The sequence below is a fragment of the Pristis pectinata genome, chromosome 8 (assembly GCF_009764475.1).
Source record: "Pristis pectinata isolate sPriPec2 chromosome 8, sPriPec2.1.pri, whole genome shotgun sequence".
NCBI lineage: Eukaryota > Metazoa > Chordata > Chondrichthyes > Rhinopristiformes > Pristidae > Pristis > Pristis pectinata.
Window position 1 is genome coordinate 37,583,793 of NC_067412.1, and position 18,645 is coordinate 37,602,437.

Sequence of the window (18,645 nt, forward strand, 5' to 3'; positions counted from 1 at the left end):
GCCGTGCTGCATGCCGGGAGCCGGCCGTTTAAATGCACCCGGGCAGGCTGCCTAGCGACCCTCCTTGTGATTGACGGGCGGCGATGGCCAATCGGAGCGTTCCCATGTTATTTCCGAGGCGACGGTTGGTTGAAAAAGGCTCGAATGGGATTCTATCCGAATCAATGGCAGACTCCTACATCCCTGACACCTACTGCCTTAACACTACCTAATGTAGCGACTAAATGAAACTAAGAATTGTGAAGACTTTTATACGTTTAATTTGTTTTGCATAATACTTTATTATGTTTATTTGGAACATAGAACAGTACAGCACTGGACAAGCCACGTTGTGCCCATCTTGATGCCAATTTATTCTAAATGTCCTTCTCCTGTGTATCATCCATATTCCTCCATTCCCTTCATATTCATGTGTCTATCTAAAAACCTCTTAAACTCCACCAACTGCCTGCGTCCACGACTATCCCTGATAACCCAATCCAGGCACCTATCACTCTCTGCGTTTAAAAAAAACCTGCCCCTCATGTTGCCTTTATACTTCCGCCCCCACCCCAACCACCTCTAACCTTAAAAGCATATCCTCTTGTGTTTGAAATTTCTATCCTGGGGCAAAGATTCTGACTGTGTACCCTATCTATGCCTCTCATAATTTTAGAAACCTCTATCAGGTCTCCCCTCAGCCTCCAATGCTCGAGGGAGAACAATCCAAGTTTGTTCAACCTTTCCTTATAGCTCACACCCTCTAATCCAGGCAGCATCCTGGTAAACCTCTTCTGCACCCTTTCCAGTCTCCACATCCTTCCTATAATGGGGCGACCAGAAATGCACACAATACTCCAAGTGCAGTCTGACTAAAGTTTGATATAGCTGCAGCAGCCAGAATAACAGCCTTCGACCCCTACTTTCTGTCTTCTATGGGCAAGCCAGTTCTGGAAGTTCTTAGGAAAAAACTTTAAGTGTCCTGTGCTCCTGAATATATTGACCAAATGACACCAAGAATGTAAATAACTTTGCACTATGTTCATTCTTTTGTATACATTTTTTATTATGAATAAATTATTTGAAATAAAAAAAACTCAATGTGTATCCCCTCTCACTTCTGGCTGGTTTCCCTATGGTTCCCTATAACCTAAGGATATCTAAAACTCTGCTGCTTCTAACTTGCCCTGCACTTGCCCTGTTCACCCTCTGCTTGCTGACCTGCGATAGGTTCCAGTTAAAACAACACCCCATCTTAAAATCTTCACCCTTGTTTTCAAATCGCTCTGTGGCATTGCCCAATCTCCCCCAGTCCGACAACCTATGAAGTATCTTCGCCCCTTTGATTCTGACCTCTTGTTTATGCCTGGATTTAATTGCTCCACCATTTGCAGATGTGCCTTCACATACCAACTCTAGACCTTCCAGCTAAAATATCTCTCTCTTTGCTTTATTTTTCTCTCCTTTAAGAGACATTGAGAGATCTGGATGTCCTTGGACATGAACACATTCAGGTATAGAGGTGTGGAGGCTGTTGCGAAGTATATTCAAGACAAATCAATTGATAGGAGGGAAAACAGTAGGTTGATCTTTATTGCGTGAGGATTTGAACACAAAAGTAAATGTGTAACAGCAATTATAGATTGCCCTGGTGGGTCTGCACATGGATCAATGCACTCAGATCTGGTCTCCCTGCTTATAGATGGGTAGACTTGTGATGGCAAGAGTGTAACAAAAGTTCACCAGACCAATTACTCAGAAAGGGGTTGTCCTATAAGAAGACTGGACCTATACTCTCCAGGGTTTAGAATGAGAGGTGATCTCATTGACACATATAACATGGGGATTGACAAGATAGGTGCAAGAATGACTAAAGTGTCCAGAATCAGAGTCCATAGGACCTGAGACTATTCTGACTCAAAATAAAATGTCAGTCTTCAGCAATGAGACAAGAAAAAATCTCTTCACCCAGAGGATATTAAATCTTTGGAACTCTTTACCCAAGCTGGTAGTGTAGGATCTGTTGCTGATTTTATATACCAAAATAAAAATTGAGAGATATTGGCAATTAAGGGAATCAAGGGATATAGGTTGGTGCAGAAATCTGGCACTCAGCTAAAAGACCAACCAAGAATGCCAGAGCAGGTATGAGGGGCTAAATGGTTTTACTCCTTCTTCTGTCCTTAAAGTCTCCCTAATATGTCCTTATGTGGTTCAGTTTCAATTTTTTGTTTGATATTACTATAAGGCATCTTGGGCAAATTTTGCTCTGTGAAGGCACTATATTTTGTTCTTCTTGGGTTCAGCAAGTGAAAAAGAAGATTGCATTAAATATGATAGTGAGGTTGCTACTTTTAACATGTAGATTAACTAGGAGAGCTGTCTACAGATTGGATTTAGACTGTCGGGAGATAGGCTGACTCTGGTGAGTAATAATGACAATTCATAGCCATGCATGAGATTTTCATTTGTGGAGGTGTTATGTATGCAACACTCTGGTGTATTTGTCTACTATTTCTAAACATGCAAGATGCACACACAAACAAATTATTTCCTTAACAGACATTTGAATTATACTGGAATCAAGTACTATGGAGAGAGAGCAGGAAAATGTTGTGGCAGTGATTGGATCAGTCATAATTTTATTGGGCAGACTGATTAGGACAACTAGCCTACTGCTGCTCCTATTTTGTAATAGGCTAAGTGAAGAGGTTCAGAATTTTGTTTATTCTCATTTTTCAGGATCTGATCAATGCTGGCAAGGCATTTATAATCCAGCCCTAATTGCCCTTGAAAAAGTATTGGAGAATCACCTTCTTGATCCACTGTAGTCCTTCCGGTAAACTATGAAACTGTTGATTAGGGAATTTCAGAACTTAGACCCAGTGATGAAAGATGAACAGCAAAATAATTCCAAATCAAAATAGTGTGTGACTTTGCATGGAATCTGTAGGTATGCTATTCCCGATGTCTGAAATGGTATCAAACTATTTTGAATATCATGGGAGTGCACGATCCAAGCAAGTGAAGAGTATTCCTTCATGCTCCTGACATGCGTCTGTGTCTGCACCTGCATTTGTGATGGCGGAAAGGCTCTGGGGTGTTGGGAGATTAATCACTCACTATAGGATGTCTAGTCTCTGACCTACTCTTGCAGCCACAGTACTTGTAGTTTGTCCAGTTGATTTTCTGTTCAACAGTAGGCCACCCACCTCCCCAAAACAAAACAAATGGATGGTGGAGGATTTGGTCCCGGTAACACCACTGAATGTCAAAGGTAAGCTGTCTCTTGTGGAAGATGGCCATTGTCCAGCATGATTGTTGCTTGCTGCTTTTCAGCCCTTGCCTACATGTTGGCAAGGTTTTGTTGCACATAGGCACTGCTTAAGAACATACAAATATTGAAATTAGGAGCAGGAGTAGGCCACTTATCTCCTCAAGCCATTCAACAAGAACATAGCTGATCTGATTGTAAAATCTAATTCATGGTCCTATGGTAACCTTTCATCCCCTTGCTCATCAAGGAGCAACTTAGCTACCTGAGCCTTAAAAATATTCAAATATTCTGCTTCCAAAGGCTCATGATGCTCATTGGGGGGGGAGGCGGCAAGAGGTGAAAGAGTGGGAGATGCAGAACTCACCCGATCTTGTGACAATCAATCAGTAGGGTGGGCAGTTGTCTGAATCTAGGTCCATTAACTGTCAGAATGGGGAAATTAAGGTTGGAGAAAGCTATCCAAGCAGAAATCCTAGCATTTGAACTCTCTCACTCTGGCACCCAAACACAAGTTTATAAGGGAACTGTGTATATATGAAAATTGTGAAAAGGCAGGATAAGGGAGAAAAGTGGATTTATCTTTCAGACAGATGGTACAGGCAAGATGGGGTCAACAGCATTTCGCAGGGTGTATTGTGAGATTCTAACATTTGCCAACTTTTCAGCCTTTTACAGATTGGACCTTGTTACATATTTCACACAATCTATCAAAAAAACAATATAAAGTGCACAAATTTATCCATCAAGTTTTATTGCATTTGCACAAAACTAATCCTGCTTTAACAGTTATGATAAAATGCGACCCCACTCCCAAACTGGCTTCCCTTGGAGTGTAATACAGCAGGAGTAACCTCTGATGGGTGAAGTTGGTATGAGAAATGAGGCCCTCTGAAGAAAATGAGAAACACAAGAGACTGCAGATGTTGGAATCTGGAGCAAAAAACAATCTGCGGGAGGACCTCAACAGATCGAGCAGATTCTGTGGTGGAAAGGAATTGTTGAAGTTTTGGGTCAAAACCCTGCATCAGAGGAAAATGAGAAGCTGAGTGTGCAGCAATGAATGCAAACTAGATCACTAGGATTAGGAGTCAGCACACTGCATACAGACTTATAACAATATCAATGGCTAGCAAGCTTGTGTTTCAAGTATTGCTGCACCATTACAACAAATCACCTGTAGGCTTTCACATGTTATAACAGATATATCTGGCTCCAAATGACAAATGAGTTACAATCAAGAGGTATCAGAAGAAAACTAGTGTTACCTCAAAGCAGGGAGAGAGAAGAGGAACAAATAATTTCAAGGTAAAGGTACAATGTAGTCCCAGCCAAAATCACACTCAACTCCCCGAGTGAAATCATTCATGTTATGTATTCAAGTTATGAATCAGTTGAATGTCTCCCAAAGTGCAAGGTCATCTATGAGAGACTGACCATTTTAGCAAGTTAGGCAGAAGGTGCCCTGGGGAGTAGGGGAGTTAGGATCCCTGTTTGAAGTTTCCCACATTTTAATAATGTCTATCAGTTGCAGGAGCCCCAAAGCAACCAAGTACCAGAGAGATCCTAGTCCTCTGGCCCAGGATCATGAACTGTGTCCCAGACAACCTATCTACTCAAAACCTGTTGCATCTGTGTGCAGATGCCCATGTTAGTGGCATCAGTGAGCCTCATCTTTCTCAATGTCATTACATATTTCTACCCTCTTCTAGGGAATTTAAGGTTGATTGCTTTTTGGGGGCGGGGGGGCACTTTGTTATTCTATACAAATGTTACTGCACACAAAGGACATCTAATATTTGGAAAGGGCAGGGTGGGCATACAAGTCATGTGCTCTTAGCACTGGGATTTTTAAATTTTTTTTTTAAAAACAGCAAGCTACCCATGGCAAGCCTGACTGAAACTTCAGTCTACTGTGGAACATTACTTAAAGCAAGCAGGCAGTAGCGTTATGTTTTAAGACAATAGTAGAAATAAGCATGAGAAATATCCAGAATATTACTATTATCAACTGCAACATAGATACATAGTTGCAATAATTTATGTTTAACCATGAACAAGTAAAAGAATTGAGATTTTAGTGTTGAAGTGAAAGTGCTGTTGTCACAAAAAGGTTAATAACCAGATCAAAATAAATCTGTTTATGGCCAACTGAAAGAGAAAACTCAACTATGTCACTACTTTCCAGCTCCAGTGCAGAAGGTCATCAAGCAGGTGTTACTACACAAATCTTCCTGCAATTTGTGCCAATTCAAGTTATATTACCAATTGAAGGTGAGCCAACAAAGTGTAGCCTTACTTTCCATGGAATATTCTCAAACCAACCAATTGCAGGACCCAAAGGGTGTTCACTGTGTCACTTTCTGCTGCTACACTGAATAACAAACATGTCAAACTGTTGCCTGTCATGGTCAAGGCTTATGAAAGCAGTGTATCCACAGATGGATTTGTCTGACTAAAAGGAGACACATCAGAAATTACTTCAACCGATAAGATAAGTTTTTGGCATTGTCAGTGGATAATGTGAAAATACACACACAAGCTTAAAGAGGAGCTTGAAAATGACAGGATTCAGATGTCATTTATAACTGTAGCCAAACTGGAATCTCTACAGAGTCCAATAACACTCTAATTTCCTTGATATTTGGTCATATTTACTCTTCATGTATAAAGAGTGAGAAGTTTGAGAGTAAATGGAATAAGAATATTTGGACATGGTGTTAGTTTGCTGTAAACATACAGCAACTGTTCGCAACATTAAAGTCACTGCCTAACAGGAGAAATGTGCCCAGTTGATCTGCAGAAGTTAAGAGCTGATCTCTGGCTTGCTTTTATTCATCCAAAAGGCAACACATGATGCCATCAAATACCCCGGAGGAAGCTTATTGCCACAGAATAGAGGCAGACAGTATCTTGATATTAAAACATATGAAACTTTGTGACTGTTTTTGCAAGGAAACTGCCAAAAACTATATTGGGCACATCATAACCATGTCAATTCTACCACAAAATGCCAAGATTTTCTTTTTCAATTATTCATGGAGAAAGCACAATTTGAGTGACTGGAGGCATCTGGTTTTAAAGAAAGCTCTTTTAAGATCTCAGATTGAAACAGTTGTCAAGTTATGGCAGAAGGGATGGCTGAACATGACAAAGGAACTGCTGCTTGAAGTAACTCTCTTAAGAAAAAGGGAAAACTGTGTTAAAGGAATGACAATTCCCACAATCACTCTGTGGCTGATGGGACAAAGTGATTAAACACTTGAATCCTCAGTACCACATACAAGTGTTGAAAGAAACAAGCAGAATTTATCAAGAAGCACTCCTACCAGTTTTCAGTCATGAACAGTAAAAAACATCCAGAACCAGTGAAACCCATCCTCAATGGCAAAACAAACTTCACCTGGCTCCACCGAGAGTTCTTGAACAAAATGAACAAAAATGTAAACAGATAGTCAGGAATGCAGCAACCATCCAGGATCATTTGCAGCAAATCCAGCACTGGGAATACTGTGACACATTTTTGCATTTAAGGGCAGGTGGTTTTTGTCTACAGACATGTTCTTCCATTATATTTTTAGGGAATTGTGGCGAATTGTGTTCTTTGTATTTGCACCTGCATAAACTATAAAATTATGCCTGTAGTTATATAATGCATCAAAAAGGCTAAAATCATTTTTTAGTTCTTATTAAGAACACCCATTATATGATATAGACAAAATGACTGCATGATAATCAATGGAGATTACAGACACTTTGCTTTAAGTGGCAAAAACCTTAACAAATGTGTGAAAAGTAAATGAATAGAATGCGGATGTGAAGAGGAATGGCTATATGGACAGTGAGTATAAAGACTGACATTGCTGAATAGTGTGTTACTTATAATCATGTCTGATTGCACTTCAATTATATGATGTCACTTCCATGGTGGTTACTGGCAGATTTGTTCTGCATTAGTTGCATGTATGTGCAGTTATTAAAGTATAATTTGTTAAGCTGGCCACTTTAGTGTATCCTGCTTTGTGACATGGATCTCAACAGGTGATATTTATGATCAGTCAGTCAAGAATCATGAAAAGCCTGATAGCACTTTATACAAACAGCGAAGAAACTCAGTTTCATTTTTATGAGAAACAGAATAACTGCTTACACACAGCCACAACAGAAAGTCTTCTCTAATTGGAACTGGATTAATGCAATAAACCTAGATAGAACATGCGGGAAGCTTGGTGACTGAACATCTCACCACAGAAATAATGTCATGAATAATTACAGTGTATATATCAGGCTCAGTTTTCTGTGGCACTGAGCAGAGCCAATAAAAATAATTAAATTATGAAGTGAAGGTTACACACACTATCATTTCAAGTGTGAAGGAGCAGCCAGTCTTTACCAGACCTAAGGAAACAACTATTTATAACACACAAGTTTCTCTTTGCCAGAGCCACTTCATCACCTGGGAGTGCCCAGGCAGTGTCCAAACTTTATCCAGTTGTTTACTTTCAGGTCCCCAGTAAAATGCATTCTGCAACAAGAGACAAAACAAAAATGATAGTGAGGGATTAAGAGTTAAATTAAAGAGTTTAAAGTCTCAGAACATAGAATGATGGACACTCAGGGGCAGAATTAGAATTGCCCAAGGCCCTCAGCCCGTTGTGAGAAGGTAACAGTTTTTATGTTGCCCGTTTTAAACAGGATTGTAGTAGTGTAGATTTGACACCAGATTAACAACTGACCTTAATAATGTCATAGAAAACAATTGGACCTAAAACTTTGTACATGATTCCATGGCAAACACATTCACTGGTTACATGCTGGAATATAGGAAAAGGAAGAAGCCATTTCATTAGATTCCAACTGATCTGTACTTCAAATGCACTTACCCACCTTTGTCACAGTTAGTCTCAGTAGTGAAATTTTAAAGTGACCACTGGCATAAACAGTTTTATGAAAGCAGATGTGTAAAAGACTTGAATGTGGCAGCTCTCTTATGAATGACAATACTAACTCCTAATGCATTCTTCCCCCTCACTCACCTCCTTACCACACACAAAAACTAGAGCAACTTAAAAATCAGACAAGACCAATATTCCTGGACGGAGCCTAGAGTGAAATTCCCAATAGGGTTAGATGACAGATGAAGAGGAGAGATGTGGTAGGCTTCTAAGAAGCACTAACAGCAGCAAGGACCACATGGGTCAAATGACCTCAGTTTGTGGTGAAACTTCTAAATTTTTATGTATAATGTTCTGCCAAAAAAAACAGGAAATTGGTGTGACCAAAAAGGTGAATTAAAAGAGCAGAATAATTGTGCACATCTGAGCAAGTACAAGAGCTCTCTTCAGTGCAATGACAAGCAATATGAGATTTATTGCACATGACTTACCAACTTTTATACTTAGTGTCCTGACTGATGAAGGCCAGCGTGCCAAAAGCCTTCTTCACCACCCTACCTGTGACTCCCCTTTCAGTGAACCACGTACTTGTACTCCAAGGTCCCTTTGTTCTACAACACTCCCCAGGGCCCTGCCATTCACTGTGAAAGTCCTACTTGGATTAGACTTTCCAAAATGCAACACCTTGCACTTATCCGAATTAAACTTCATTTGCTACTCATTGGCCCGTTTACTCAGCTGATAAAGATCCCCCCGTAATTTTTGATAACCTTCTTCATTGTCCACTATACCACCTATTTTAGTGTCATCTGCAAACTTACTAACCATGCCCTGTACATACTTATCCAAATCGTTGATATAGATGACAAGCAACAATGGGTCCCACACTGACCCGAGGCACACCACTAGTCACGGGCCTCCAGTCCAAGAAACAACCTTCCACTATCACCCTCTGCTTTCTACCATCAAGCCAACTGTGTATCTAATTAGCCAGCTCTCGCTGGATTCCATGCGATCTAACCTTTCAGAACAGCCTACCATGTAGAACCTTAAAGGCCTTAGTAAAGTCCACATAAACCACATCTACCACCCTGCCCTCATCAACTGTCTTGGTCACCTCATCAAAAAACTCAATCAAGTTCGTAAGACATGATCTCCCATGCGCAAAGCCATGCTGACTACCCCTAATCAACCCATCTTTTCAGATGTACAGAATCCTCTCCAGTATCTTACCTACCACAGATGTTAGATTGACTGGCTCATAGTTCCCAGGTTTTTCTTTGCCATCTTTCTTAAATAAAGGTGCAACATTCACTACCCTCCAGTCTACTGGCACCTCACCCGTGGCTAACAATGTTGCAAATATCTCAGCCAGGGCTCCCACAATTTCTTCTCTAGCCTCCCACAGTGTTTTTGGATAAACCTGGTCAGGCCCTGGAGATTTGTCTACCTTCATACCTTTTAAGACATCCAGCACCTCCTCTACTGTAATGCGGGCTATCCCCAAGACCTCCCCATTTACTTCTCCTAGTTCCAAAGTCTTCATGCCTTTCTTCATGGTTAAAAACAGAGGAGAAATATTCATTAAGGACCTTGCCCATCTCTTGTGGCTCCACACAAAGGTGTCACCTTTGGTCTTTGAGGGGCCCTATTCTCTCTCTAGTTATCTTTTTTCCCTTAAAATACTTATAAAATCTCTTTGGATTTTCCTTAAACTACTCTGCCAAAGTTATCTCATGCCCCCTTTTTGCCCTCCTGATTTCATTCTTGAGTACACTCCTGCATCCCTCATACTCCGAGGGATTTGCTTGATCCCATCTGCCTGTACCTAACCCATGCCTCCTCCTTTTTCCTTGCCAGGGCCTCAATATCCCTGATCATCCATGGTTCCCTACTCCTGCCAGCCTTGCCCTTCACTCTGACAGGAACATGCAGACCTCGAGCTCTCACTATCTCATCTCTAAAAGCCCCCCACTTGCCTGTGGTCCATTTTCTTGCAGACAACCTACTGCAATCAACCTACTCCAGTTTTTCAACTCTGATAATGTGTACAAATTCTGGTGCAAATGGAACCCTGAGCAAATAAGGAGAGTGCTGCCAAACACCAACCTGGTATTTGCTAACTTCTGGAATGGTCTGTTTGTTCTGCCTAGAAATCAAATAATGACCCATTATTAGCTTAGATGTTTACCTGCCTTGTCTCTATACCTTTTGAGACTGATAAATATATACTTCCAAAACAAAATCTGTGGGCTATTTACAGGAATTAGAGTTAGCAAACTTGTTGGAAGTGCCACAGAGCAGACCAAATGTAATTCTGTCCTCAATGCTCAGGATGTTAGCGAGGAAGAGGATATTACTTTGCTTATTCTAGTAGTGGGTTTGGATGATGTGCAAAAACAGTGCTGATAAATCTCTCTCCTGTACCTCGATGAACCTCAATCCAAGCCTCAAAAGGGAGGTGGAGGTAGAGAAGGGAGGGCAAGGATCACTGCTGTTGTTCCTATTAAGGTCATAAAGGAGGCAGGAAAGAAACAGAATGGGCTTTACCAAACTTTGGTATCACACACATTATGCATCCATGTGCTTGCTCACATCCACCTGGAGCTGCTGTTGTACAGTGCAGAGATTTCCCCCACCCACCACCACCCCTAACCTATTTCACTTTGCCTTAACATACCTGTACTCATGGTGCTGTGGAGAAAAGGCCCACCTCAAATCTGAGAAAGCGGCAAGAACTTCTGGTAGTAGCTTTTTGTAACATCAATCATAAGCTCCTGTGTGCACTCTGGGAGTTCACCAGTAAAAAGGCCTGTCAGAAAATCCAAAAACCATCTTAAAGCCCATTCTCCTCACCCTTGAAGAATCACAATCCTCTCATAAACAAACTGAAATAGAGACTTCACCACCTCAGAAAATCCGTAAAACACTAATGCTTGAAGTAGTACTTTTCAAGTACAAACCATTATAATGTAGGAAACATAGCCATCAATTTGCAATAGGCAATGTAACAAGGACCAAATAATCAAGCAGGGATGATGGATGAAGGATAAATATTGGCCAGGACACCAGGTAGAATTCGATTATGCTCACAAGGCTGTGGTTTAGCAACATATTTGAAAGACAATCACTCCCTCTGTACCACATTGGCAACATGCATATAAATCTTTTTCTCAAATGCCTGGCACAAGACCCGAACTCATGGCCTTTAACAGAGCTGAAAACTGCCCAGCCTGAAACCTTGAAAGGAAGAGGATCTCATTGAACCAGGGCAACCATATTATTTATACTCCTAAGTAACAAGGGAAAGGAAATCAAGACCAGTTGGAACCATCAAGGTTAAGGAGACTGGCACTGGGACATGGAAGTCACCACTTTGATGCCCAGCTTCAACAACAAGGATTCCTGGCTCAGGGACAGCACAGCAGCATAAAGCTTTCACTCTCCTTGCCCATCCCTCTTCTCTGTTAACTTATTTGAGAATCAAGGGTTGCACGTTGGACATCAGAAACAGAATGGGCAATCCACCAACTGCACACCCCAATATTGACAGACCCTTTTACCCTTTCAAAGTAAAGCAGAAAAATAAGATACTGGAACCGAGAAGTTCATATGTGAATGAAATCAGAACTTCTACAGTACCAAGTCTCTTTAGGAGTCTGGAAGTTTCTTCTGTACCTGCCTTTCTATTCAATGGACAGTACTACAGTCGTTCAGTGGTAGTGCAGTATGGCTAAATCAAATAGTGCAAGCACACTATTTCAGTCATTGCTGTAGGGAGCTTGGTCGTCAGCCTTCCCCCCAATGACCAGTGATCACATTACACTCTGGTGACCATGCACAGCTCTCACACTTGCCTGGGCAGCCAGAGAAGACGGTGAAAGGAGGGACCACAGTTTCCGGAGGGAGGACAGTGTTGTCCAGAATCTTGCAACAATCTTTCAGAACACACCTCCGACCCTACAAAGAGAAAGAGATAAATGCTGGAAAAACACATGCCCATTCTTCAATCTATATGATGGTCAATATCGCCCATACTTATTGCAGTACCTTTCTTACAAACCCTTATTCTGGATTTGTACTGCAATGTATAGCCGGGTATGGAAATAAATACTGAAAGATCACCTGTGCAACTGTCTCCAAAAGAAACTGAGACAAACAAAACTCAGCTCAGGATTACAGAATTAGCTGCTCAAGTGGAACAAGCAAGATTAGGATAAAGTTGTAACTTGCAACTAAATCTTCAACCCTTCAATAACAACAGCATTCGTTTATACTAAAAAATTTCACCATCTTGGGATGTCCCAAAGCTCTTTATATCAATCAAGTAATTTAACAACTTCGAAATTACAACTAGTAATTTAACAACAATTTAACAAATTGTGATAACCACACAATTTCAGCAAGCCACTTAAGCTGCCTACTTAAAACATGCACAAATATAGTATTTTTGAAAATTTAGGCACACGAATGATGAAATGTAGAACTAATGGGACCCTAACCCATTCCATTTAAATATGGCATCTGTTGGTGAACTGCTGAAAGATGTTGCTGGAGTCCCAGTGTCAGAAAATGCAGTCAAGATTCTGGATGAGGGAAAAATTGACAAAGAGGGGATATTAAAACAGCTAACTGTACTTAAAAGTGGATAAATCATCTGGTACAGATGGGATGCTGAGGGAGGAAACTGCAGAGATCCTAGCCATAAACTTACAAGCCTCTACAGATTCAAGGCTAGAACCAGTGGCTGGAAAATTGACAATGTTACTTCCTTATTAAAATGAAAGCGTCGGAATAAATTCACTAATTATATACCAGTCAGTTTAACCTCTCTGGTGGGGAAATAGTAATTAGCAACAGAATTAACAGCCACTTGGATATGTGTTAATTAGATAGGGAAAGGCAACACGGATTTGTTAAAGACAAATTGCTGACTTCAATGGGTTTTCAAAAGGTAAGATGCAATATAATAGACCTGTCATCAGGATTCAGGACCCTGGAATAAATGGGACTGTCACAATATGGATAGAAAATTGGCTCTGTAACAGAGAAAAAGTAATTTGGCTTTAAGGGAAGGGAAGGGGAGGGCTGCTGGAGAGAAGCCAGAGTGGTGTTCCTCAGAACTTTATATTAGAATCACTACTTGTCAGTGTATGTTAATGACTTGGATTGGGTGTGCAGGGCACAATTTCTAGATTTCCAGCAGAACCTGGAGGTATAATGAACTACGAGGAGGATGGTAAAAATTTAAGGAGATACAAACAGGCTGGTGGAGTGGTTGGATATATGGTAAATTAACTTTATGTCTGAGAAATGCAGTGTGTTTGGTACAAATAATGCAAAGAGCTAATGTGAAGTAGAGAGCACAGGGCCCTGGAGAGTGTCGTAGAACAGTGAGACTTAGGGGTACAAGTACATAGTTCCATGAAAGCAGAGACACAGTTAGGCAGGGTGGTCAATAAGGCATTTGGCACGCTTGCCTTCTTCGGCCAGGTCACTGAATACAGGATTTGGGAAGTCATGTTACAAATGTACAAGTCATTGGTGAGACCAAACTTGGGAGCATTGTGTGCAGTTCTGGTTGCCCAGCTATAGGTAGGATGTGATTAAGCTGCAAAGGGTACAGATAAGATTCATAAGGATGTTACCAGGACTGGAGGGCTTGAGTTATAAGGAGAGGCTAAATAGGCTGGGACTGTTTTCCCCTGTGTGGAGGAGGCCGAGGATGACCTTATAGAGGTTTATAAATTAATGAGGGGGAAATCGATAAGGTGGATGGTCACTGTCTTTTTCCCAGGATAGGGGAATCTAAAACTTGAGGGCATAATTTTAAGGTGAGAGGAGAAAGATTTATAAAGGACCTGAGGGGCAACTTTCTCCACACAGAGGGTGGTGGGTATATGGAACAAGCTGCCAGAGGAAGCTGTAGAGGTGGGTACAATTACAACATTTAAAAGACATTTAAACATGTACATGGATTGGAAAGGCAAATGGGACTAACTCAGGTAGGCAACTTGGTTAGCAAGGATGATTTGGGCCTGTTTCCATGCCATATAACTCTATGACTCCGACATTTCTAAAAGGGTACATAAAGATCTGGGAGTAAATGCACATGGTTCATTGAAAATGACAGGGAAAGTTGAAAAAAATTAAGTTATTTTCACCCATGGCTAGAGGTTCATTGTAATGCCAAGGGAGTGCTCCAGTCAAGGTGAAATATTAAACTAAAGTCCAATCTGTCTGAGATGCACACAATCCCATGGCAATATATGGAGAATAGGGCAGAAAACAACAAGTAAGTGAGCCCTCATCTGTCATCCTGGAAAATCCCAACTCATCTGCTGTGCATACAAGGCAGTAACTGACAATTGTACAACATTTAACAAATAATTAACAATAATTATATTTCATAGGTTAAAAGGTGAATGTTGGCTTTAGTCACTTGTTAGGATGTAAGGCCTATTTATGGCACAACTACAAGAACTATACATGCCAAACTTGCCAATCCCACAAAATGCTTATACAACTCCTTCATTCCCTATATTCCTCTAAAAACAGATAACCCATGCCTCCAACCGCAAGACCTTCAGCATGCATTCCCCAACACACTTAGCATTTCCAAACCTCAAAGTCACTGGACTCCCCATTGAACGTTCCTGCCTCCTACTTCAAACTACATACAAACAATGTATGGTGCAGTTACAGACTGCTCAGTGATTAAGAGGCTCTGTACTTACAATAACACAGTTCTTCCCTATGTGAACATAAGATCCAATCTGGGCAGCATTTACCACACAGTCTTCCTCGATGAACACATGGTCACCAATGTGCAGTGGGAAGAAGGCAACTCTGCATTGCAAAGGAGAATTTCTATTTATTGACAGCTAGGTTAATAAATAAAAACACTTTCTCATACCCAATACCCTGCACACCCATCATCCAATAGCCTAACCCCCTCCCATTGTACCCCAAGCACCACCTTAATCAGCAGCAAACTATTGCAATCAACAAAGTCCATACTATCCCTAGATCCTTACACTGCTGAAAACAAAGCCCATTCTGTCCTCTCCAATTCCATGCTAGTGCTGCAAGGAAGGTTAAACTAGTTTGGCAGGGGCTAGAATCAGAAGAGAGAAAAGCCAAATTGGAAACAGAAGATGAGAAGTTCAGGCAAAAGGAGGCAGAGGAAGGAGGACACAACAGTGCAAGGCAACAACTGTGGTAACAATATCCACAGTACATCAAGAAGGGGCAGAGCAGGCACACAAAGGAGAGTAGGAGTAAATAGATACAGAAAGAAAGAAATAAAAATGTCTTCATCTGAATTTATGCAGTACTTTTACCAAGAGAGATTAGTTGACAGCATAAATATAACATTAAAAAATAGAATTACATTACACCACACAGGCAAAAATGTATGTAGGAGAGTACAATAAGTGCTTGCTGCTGTATTTCCAATGACCATTATAAAAAAGCCTGGGTTCATCCTGAGCAGATCAAGCTAGGATCTTAGATTTAAAAAAAACCTTGTGCAAAATCAGATTCAGCAGAAACTTCTGGAAGGGGAAAGGTGGACAAAATAAGCTCTCAGTCCAAACCATCTATGAACCCACCACAATAGCATGTTACAGTAATCTCTGGATTATACAGTACAATGCAAGAGCCTCACCCTTTGCTGAATTTCTTAAAAGGTGGCCTTATGACGCTTCGGCTCTTGATGACACAGTGTCGTCCAACTCTCACATTTGCCAGGTCTCCACGGATAATACAGTCATTCATAACAATGGTCTGTTTTAAAAATAAAACAACCACAATTCGCCACATGAAACAACCACAGAGTAAAAGCTACGTTTTGTCAATCTATTTATGATATCAATTTATATGAATGAGACATATGCAGAACAAGAGATATCCAGAGGGCTGTATCAACTAATCCAGGGATTCCTGGCTTCCAGTGTTCTGGTTGGCGTGGTTTCAGCCACACATTAGAGGGTCACACATCTGAAGTCATCAACAATCAGGGTACCAAATCAGGGGAGGAAAGCAGCCCAAGTCACTGATACAACATGAACCAATACTGCTAAGTGGATGGTTGCATCAGTGGATGGGATGGGGTAGCGAGCATAAGCAGATCTGCTGACATGCTTTCCATTCTAGAGAACACACTGAATGAGACCATGAAGGATATAAGATAATGTTTAGAGGGATCATACCACAGTACCAAGTGGGGCCTTCAGGGAAAAGAAGTCTGACAGGAAATGGCAGCTTTTACTTCTAAACCTACCATCTCTGACAATCAAGATACTGTAGCCCTGTTAACATCAGACTTTTGAATGGACCTCTCATACGCTAAAGCATGAACTCTTGATCTCCCAATCTGCCTCGTCTTGGCCCTTGCACTTTACTTGTCTACCTGCACTGCATTTTCCCTGGAACTGTAACACTATATTCTGCATTCTGTTTTCTTTTTACTACCTCAATATAATTATGGCATGATCTGTCTGGATGGCATACAAACAAAAGCTTTTCATTGTATCTCAGTACATGTGACAGTAATAAACAAACACTCAATGTAAAACTGCTCACAATTTGTACAAAAGACAAAAAATGATTAAGTATGTCAACTAGCATTGATTTGGTTGTTTCAACATAACAAGATGATGTAAGCTGCCTCACTGTTGCACAATGAAACAAATACAACACTGAGCCACACAAATAGAAATTAGGATAGGTGACCAAAGGCTTGGTCAAAAGAGCATCTTTCAGCATGAGGGGAAGAGAATTCCAGAGTTTAGGTCCCAAACAGCTGAAGGTACAACTATCAATGATTTTAGGAATCAAATTCTGGGATGTTCAAGATGCCAGAATTGGGGTGAGGTTGGTGCAGATAGATTGGTGAAGGACCACAAAGAGTTAGAGGGGTGGAGGGAATCATGAAGGAATTTGATTTAAACACAAGGATGAGGGTTTTAAAATCAAAATTCTGCTGAACAGGGAGCCCATGTGGGTCAGGAGTGAAGAGGACATAAAAGTCAGGATACAGGTAACAGATTTATGAGTTTGGACCAACCACTGCATTCAATGATGTCTCAATGACCTCTTCCATTTACCTTTCCATTTAGTACTATGTTCTGGCTCCCACACAGCACAGATTGCCTGCTAACCTTGTTACCAGAGGCCTGCAAACAGAAACCATCATCTCAGATTAGATTACACAGATAGATCAACCCACCATGCCACCAAAGAACTCTCCTTCCCACCACCCCATAACAGATAGGCACTTTAGCAAGCACCCCCTCTCCCCATCCTCAACCGATGGGCTCCCCCCAATTGTGTTCCCCCCACTGATGGGATCACCCCCATTTGTGCCCCCAACTAATAGATCCCACCCCAAATCCCCATCCTCCCACTGATGAGTCTCTATCCCATCCCCAACTGATGGGGTCCCCAACCCCCACCAATGGGATCCCTATTTCCATACCCCACCAATGGGATCACCACATCCCCACCCCCCCACTGATAGGATCTCCCCCCACCCATGCCCCCCCTCCACTGATGGGATCCCCCTGTCCCCGTCCACCCCACCCCAGTGATGGGGTCTCTGCCCCCCATACCCCCCCCCCACTGATGGGATCCCCACCCCCCATCCCCACCCTCCCAATGATAGAATATCCCAATTCCCCCCACTGATAGGATCTCCCCGTCCCCACCACTGATGGGATTCCCCCCCCAGTCCCACCCCCCAACACTGATGGGATTCCCCCTGTCCCACCCACCCCCAACTGATGGGATGGCCCCATCCCCCCCCCATCCACCACCCACCTGCTGATGGGGTCTGTCCCCTGTTCCCCCCCCCCACTGATGGGATCCCCCGTCTCCCCCTCCCACTGATGGGATTCCGCCCGTTCCCCCCTCCATTGATGGGATACCCCCATTCCCCCCACTGATAGGATTCCCCCGTCCCACCCCCCCCCAAACTGATGGGATCCTCCTCCCACCCCCCCTCCCCAAACTGATGGGATCCTCCTCCCACCCCCCCCCCCCAAACTGATGGGATCCTCCTGCACCCCCCCCCCCCCCGCCACTAATGGGGCGACCACAGTCCAGGCCCCCATCCCCCCCTATCCACCACCCACCCGCTGACGGTCGGTCCCCCGACCCCCCTCCACTGATGGGGGCCGCCCCTCTCCCCGCCCCACCACCACCGATGGGGTCTGTCCCCCGTCCCCCACCCACTGATTGCTCCACCGTCCACAACCCCGAACCAGGCCCGGCCGGGAGCTCGGGTTTCAGCTCTCGATCACCCAGTGACCGGTGCCGTTCTCCGGGGGAAGGCCGTGGGCAGAGCGGCCACACTCACTCACCGTCTCGATGTACTCCGCCTTGTTATACAGGATCTCACACAGCTCCATCGCCGCCTCCTCCCTCAGCTGTCCGCTCCCTCCCGCCGGAACACCGAGCACTTCCGGGGCAACCACACTTAAAGTTAAAATACTG

At 42.5% G+C, this 18,645-nt stretch overlaps 1 protein-coding gene across 1 annotated transcript; it reads right to left on the bottom strand.

The window, feature by feature from the left end:
• Positions 1–3,967: 3,967 nt before the first annotated feature.
• Positions 3,968–18,645, bottom strand: dctn5 (dynactin 5). Its single transcript, XM_052022133.1, has 7 exons — positions 18,513–18,645; positions 17,259–17,327; positions 15,818–15,936; positions 14,886–14,997; positions 12,006–12,108; positions 10,829–10,960; positions 3,968–7,778 (listed from the first exon to the last, which is right to left on the bottom strand). The coding sequence occupies exons 1-6, from the start codon at positions 18,558–18,560 to the stop codon at positions 10,863–10,865; spliced, it is 549 nt and encodes a 182-aa protein (XP_051878093.1). The 5' UTR covers positions 18,561–18,645; the 3' UTR covers positions 3,968–7,778; positions 10,829–10,862.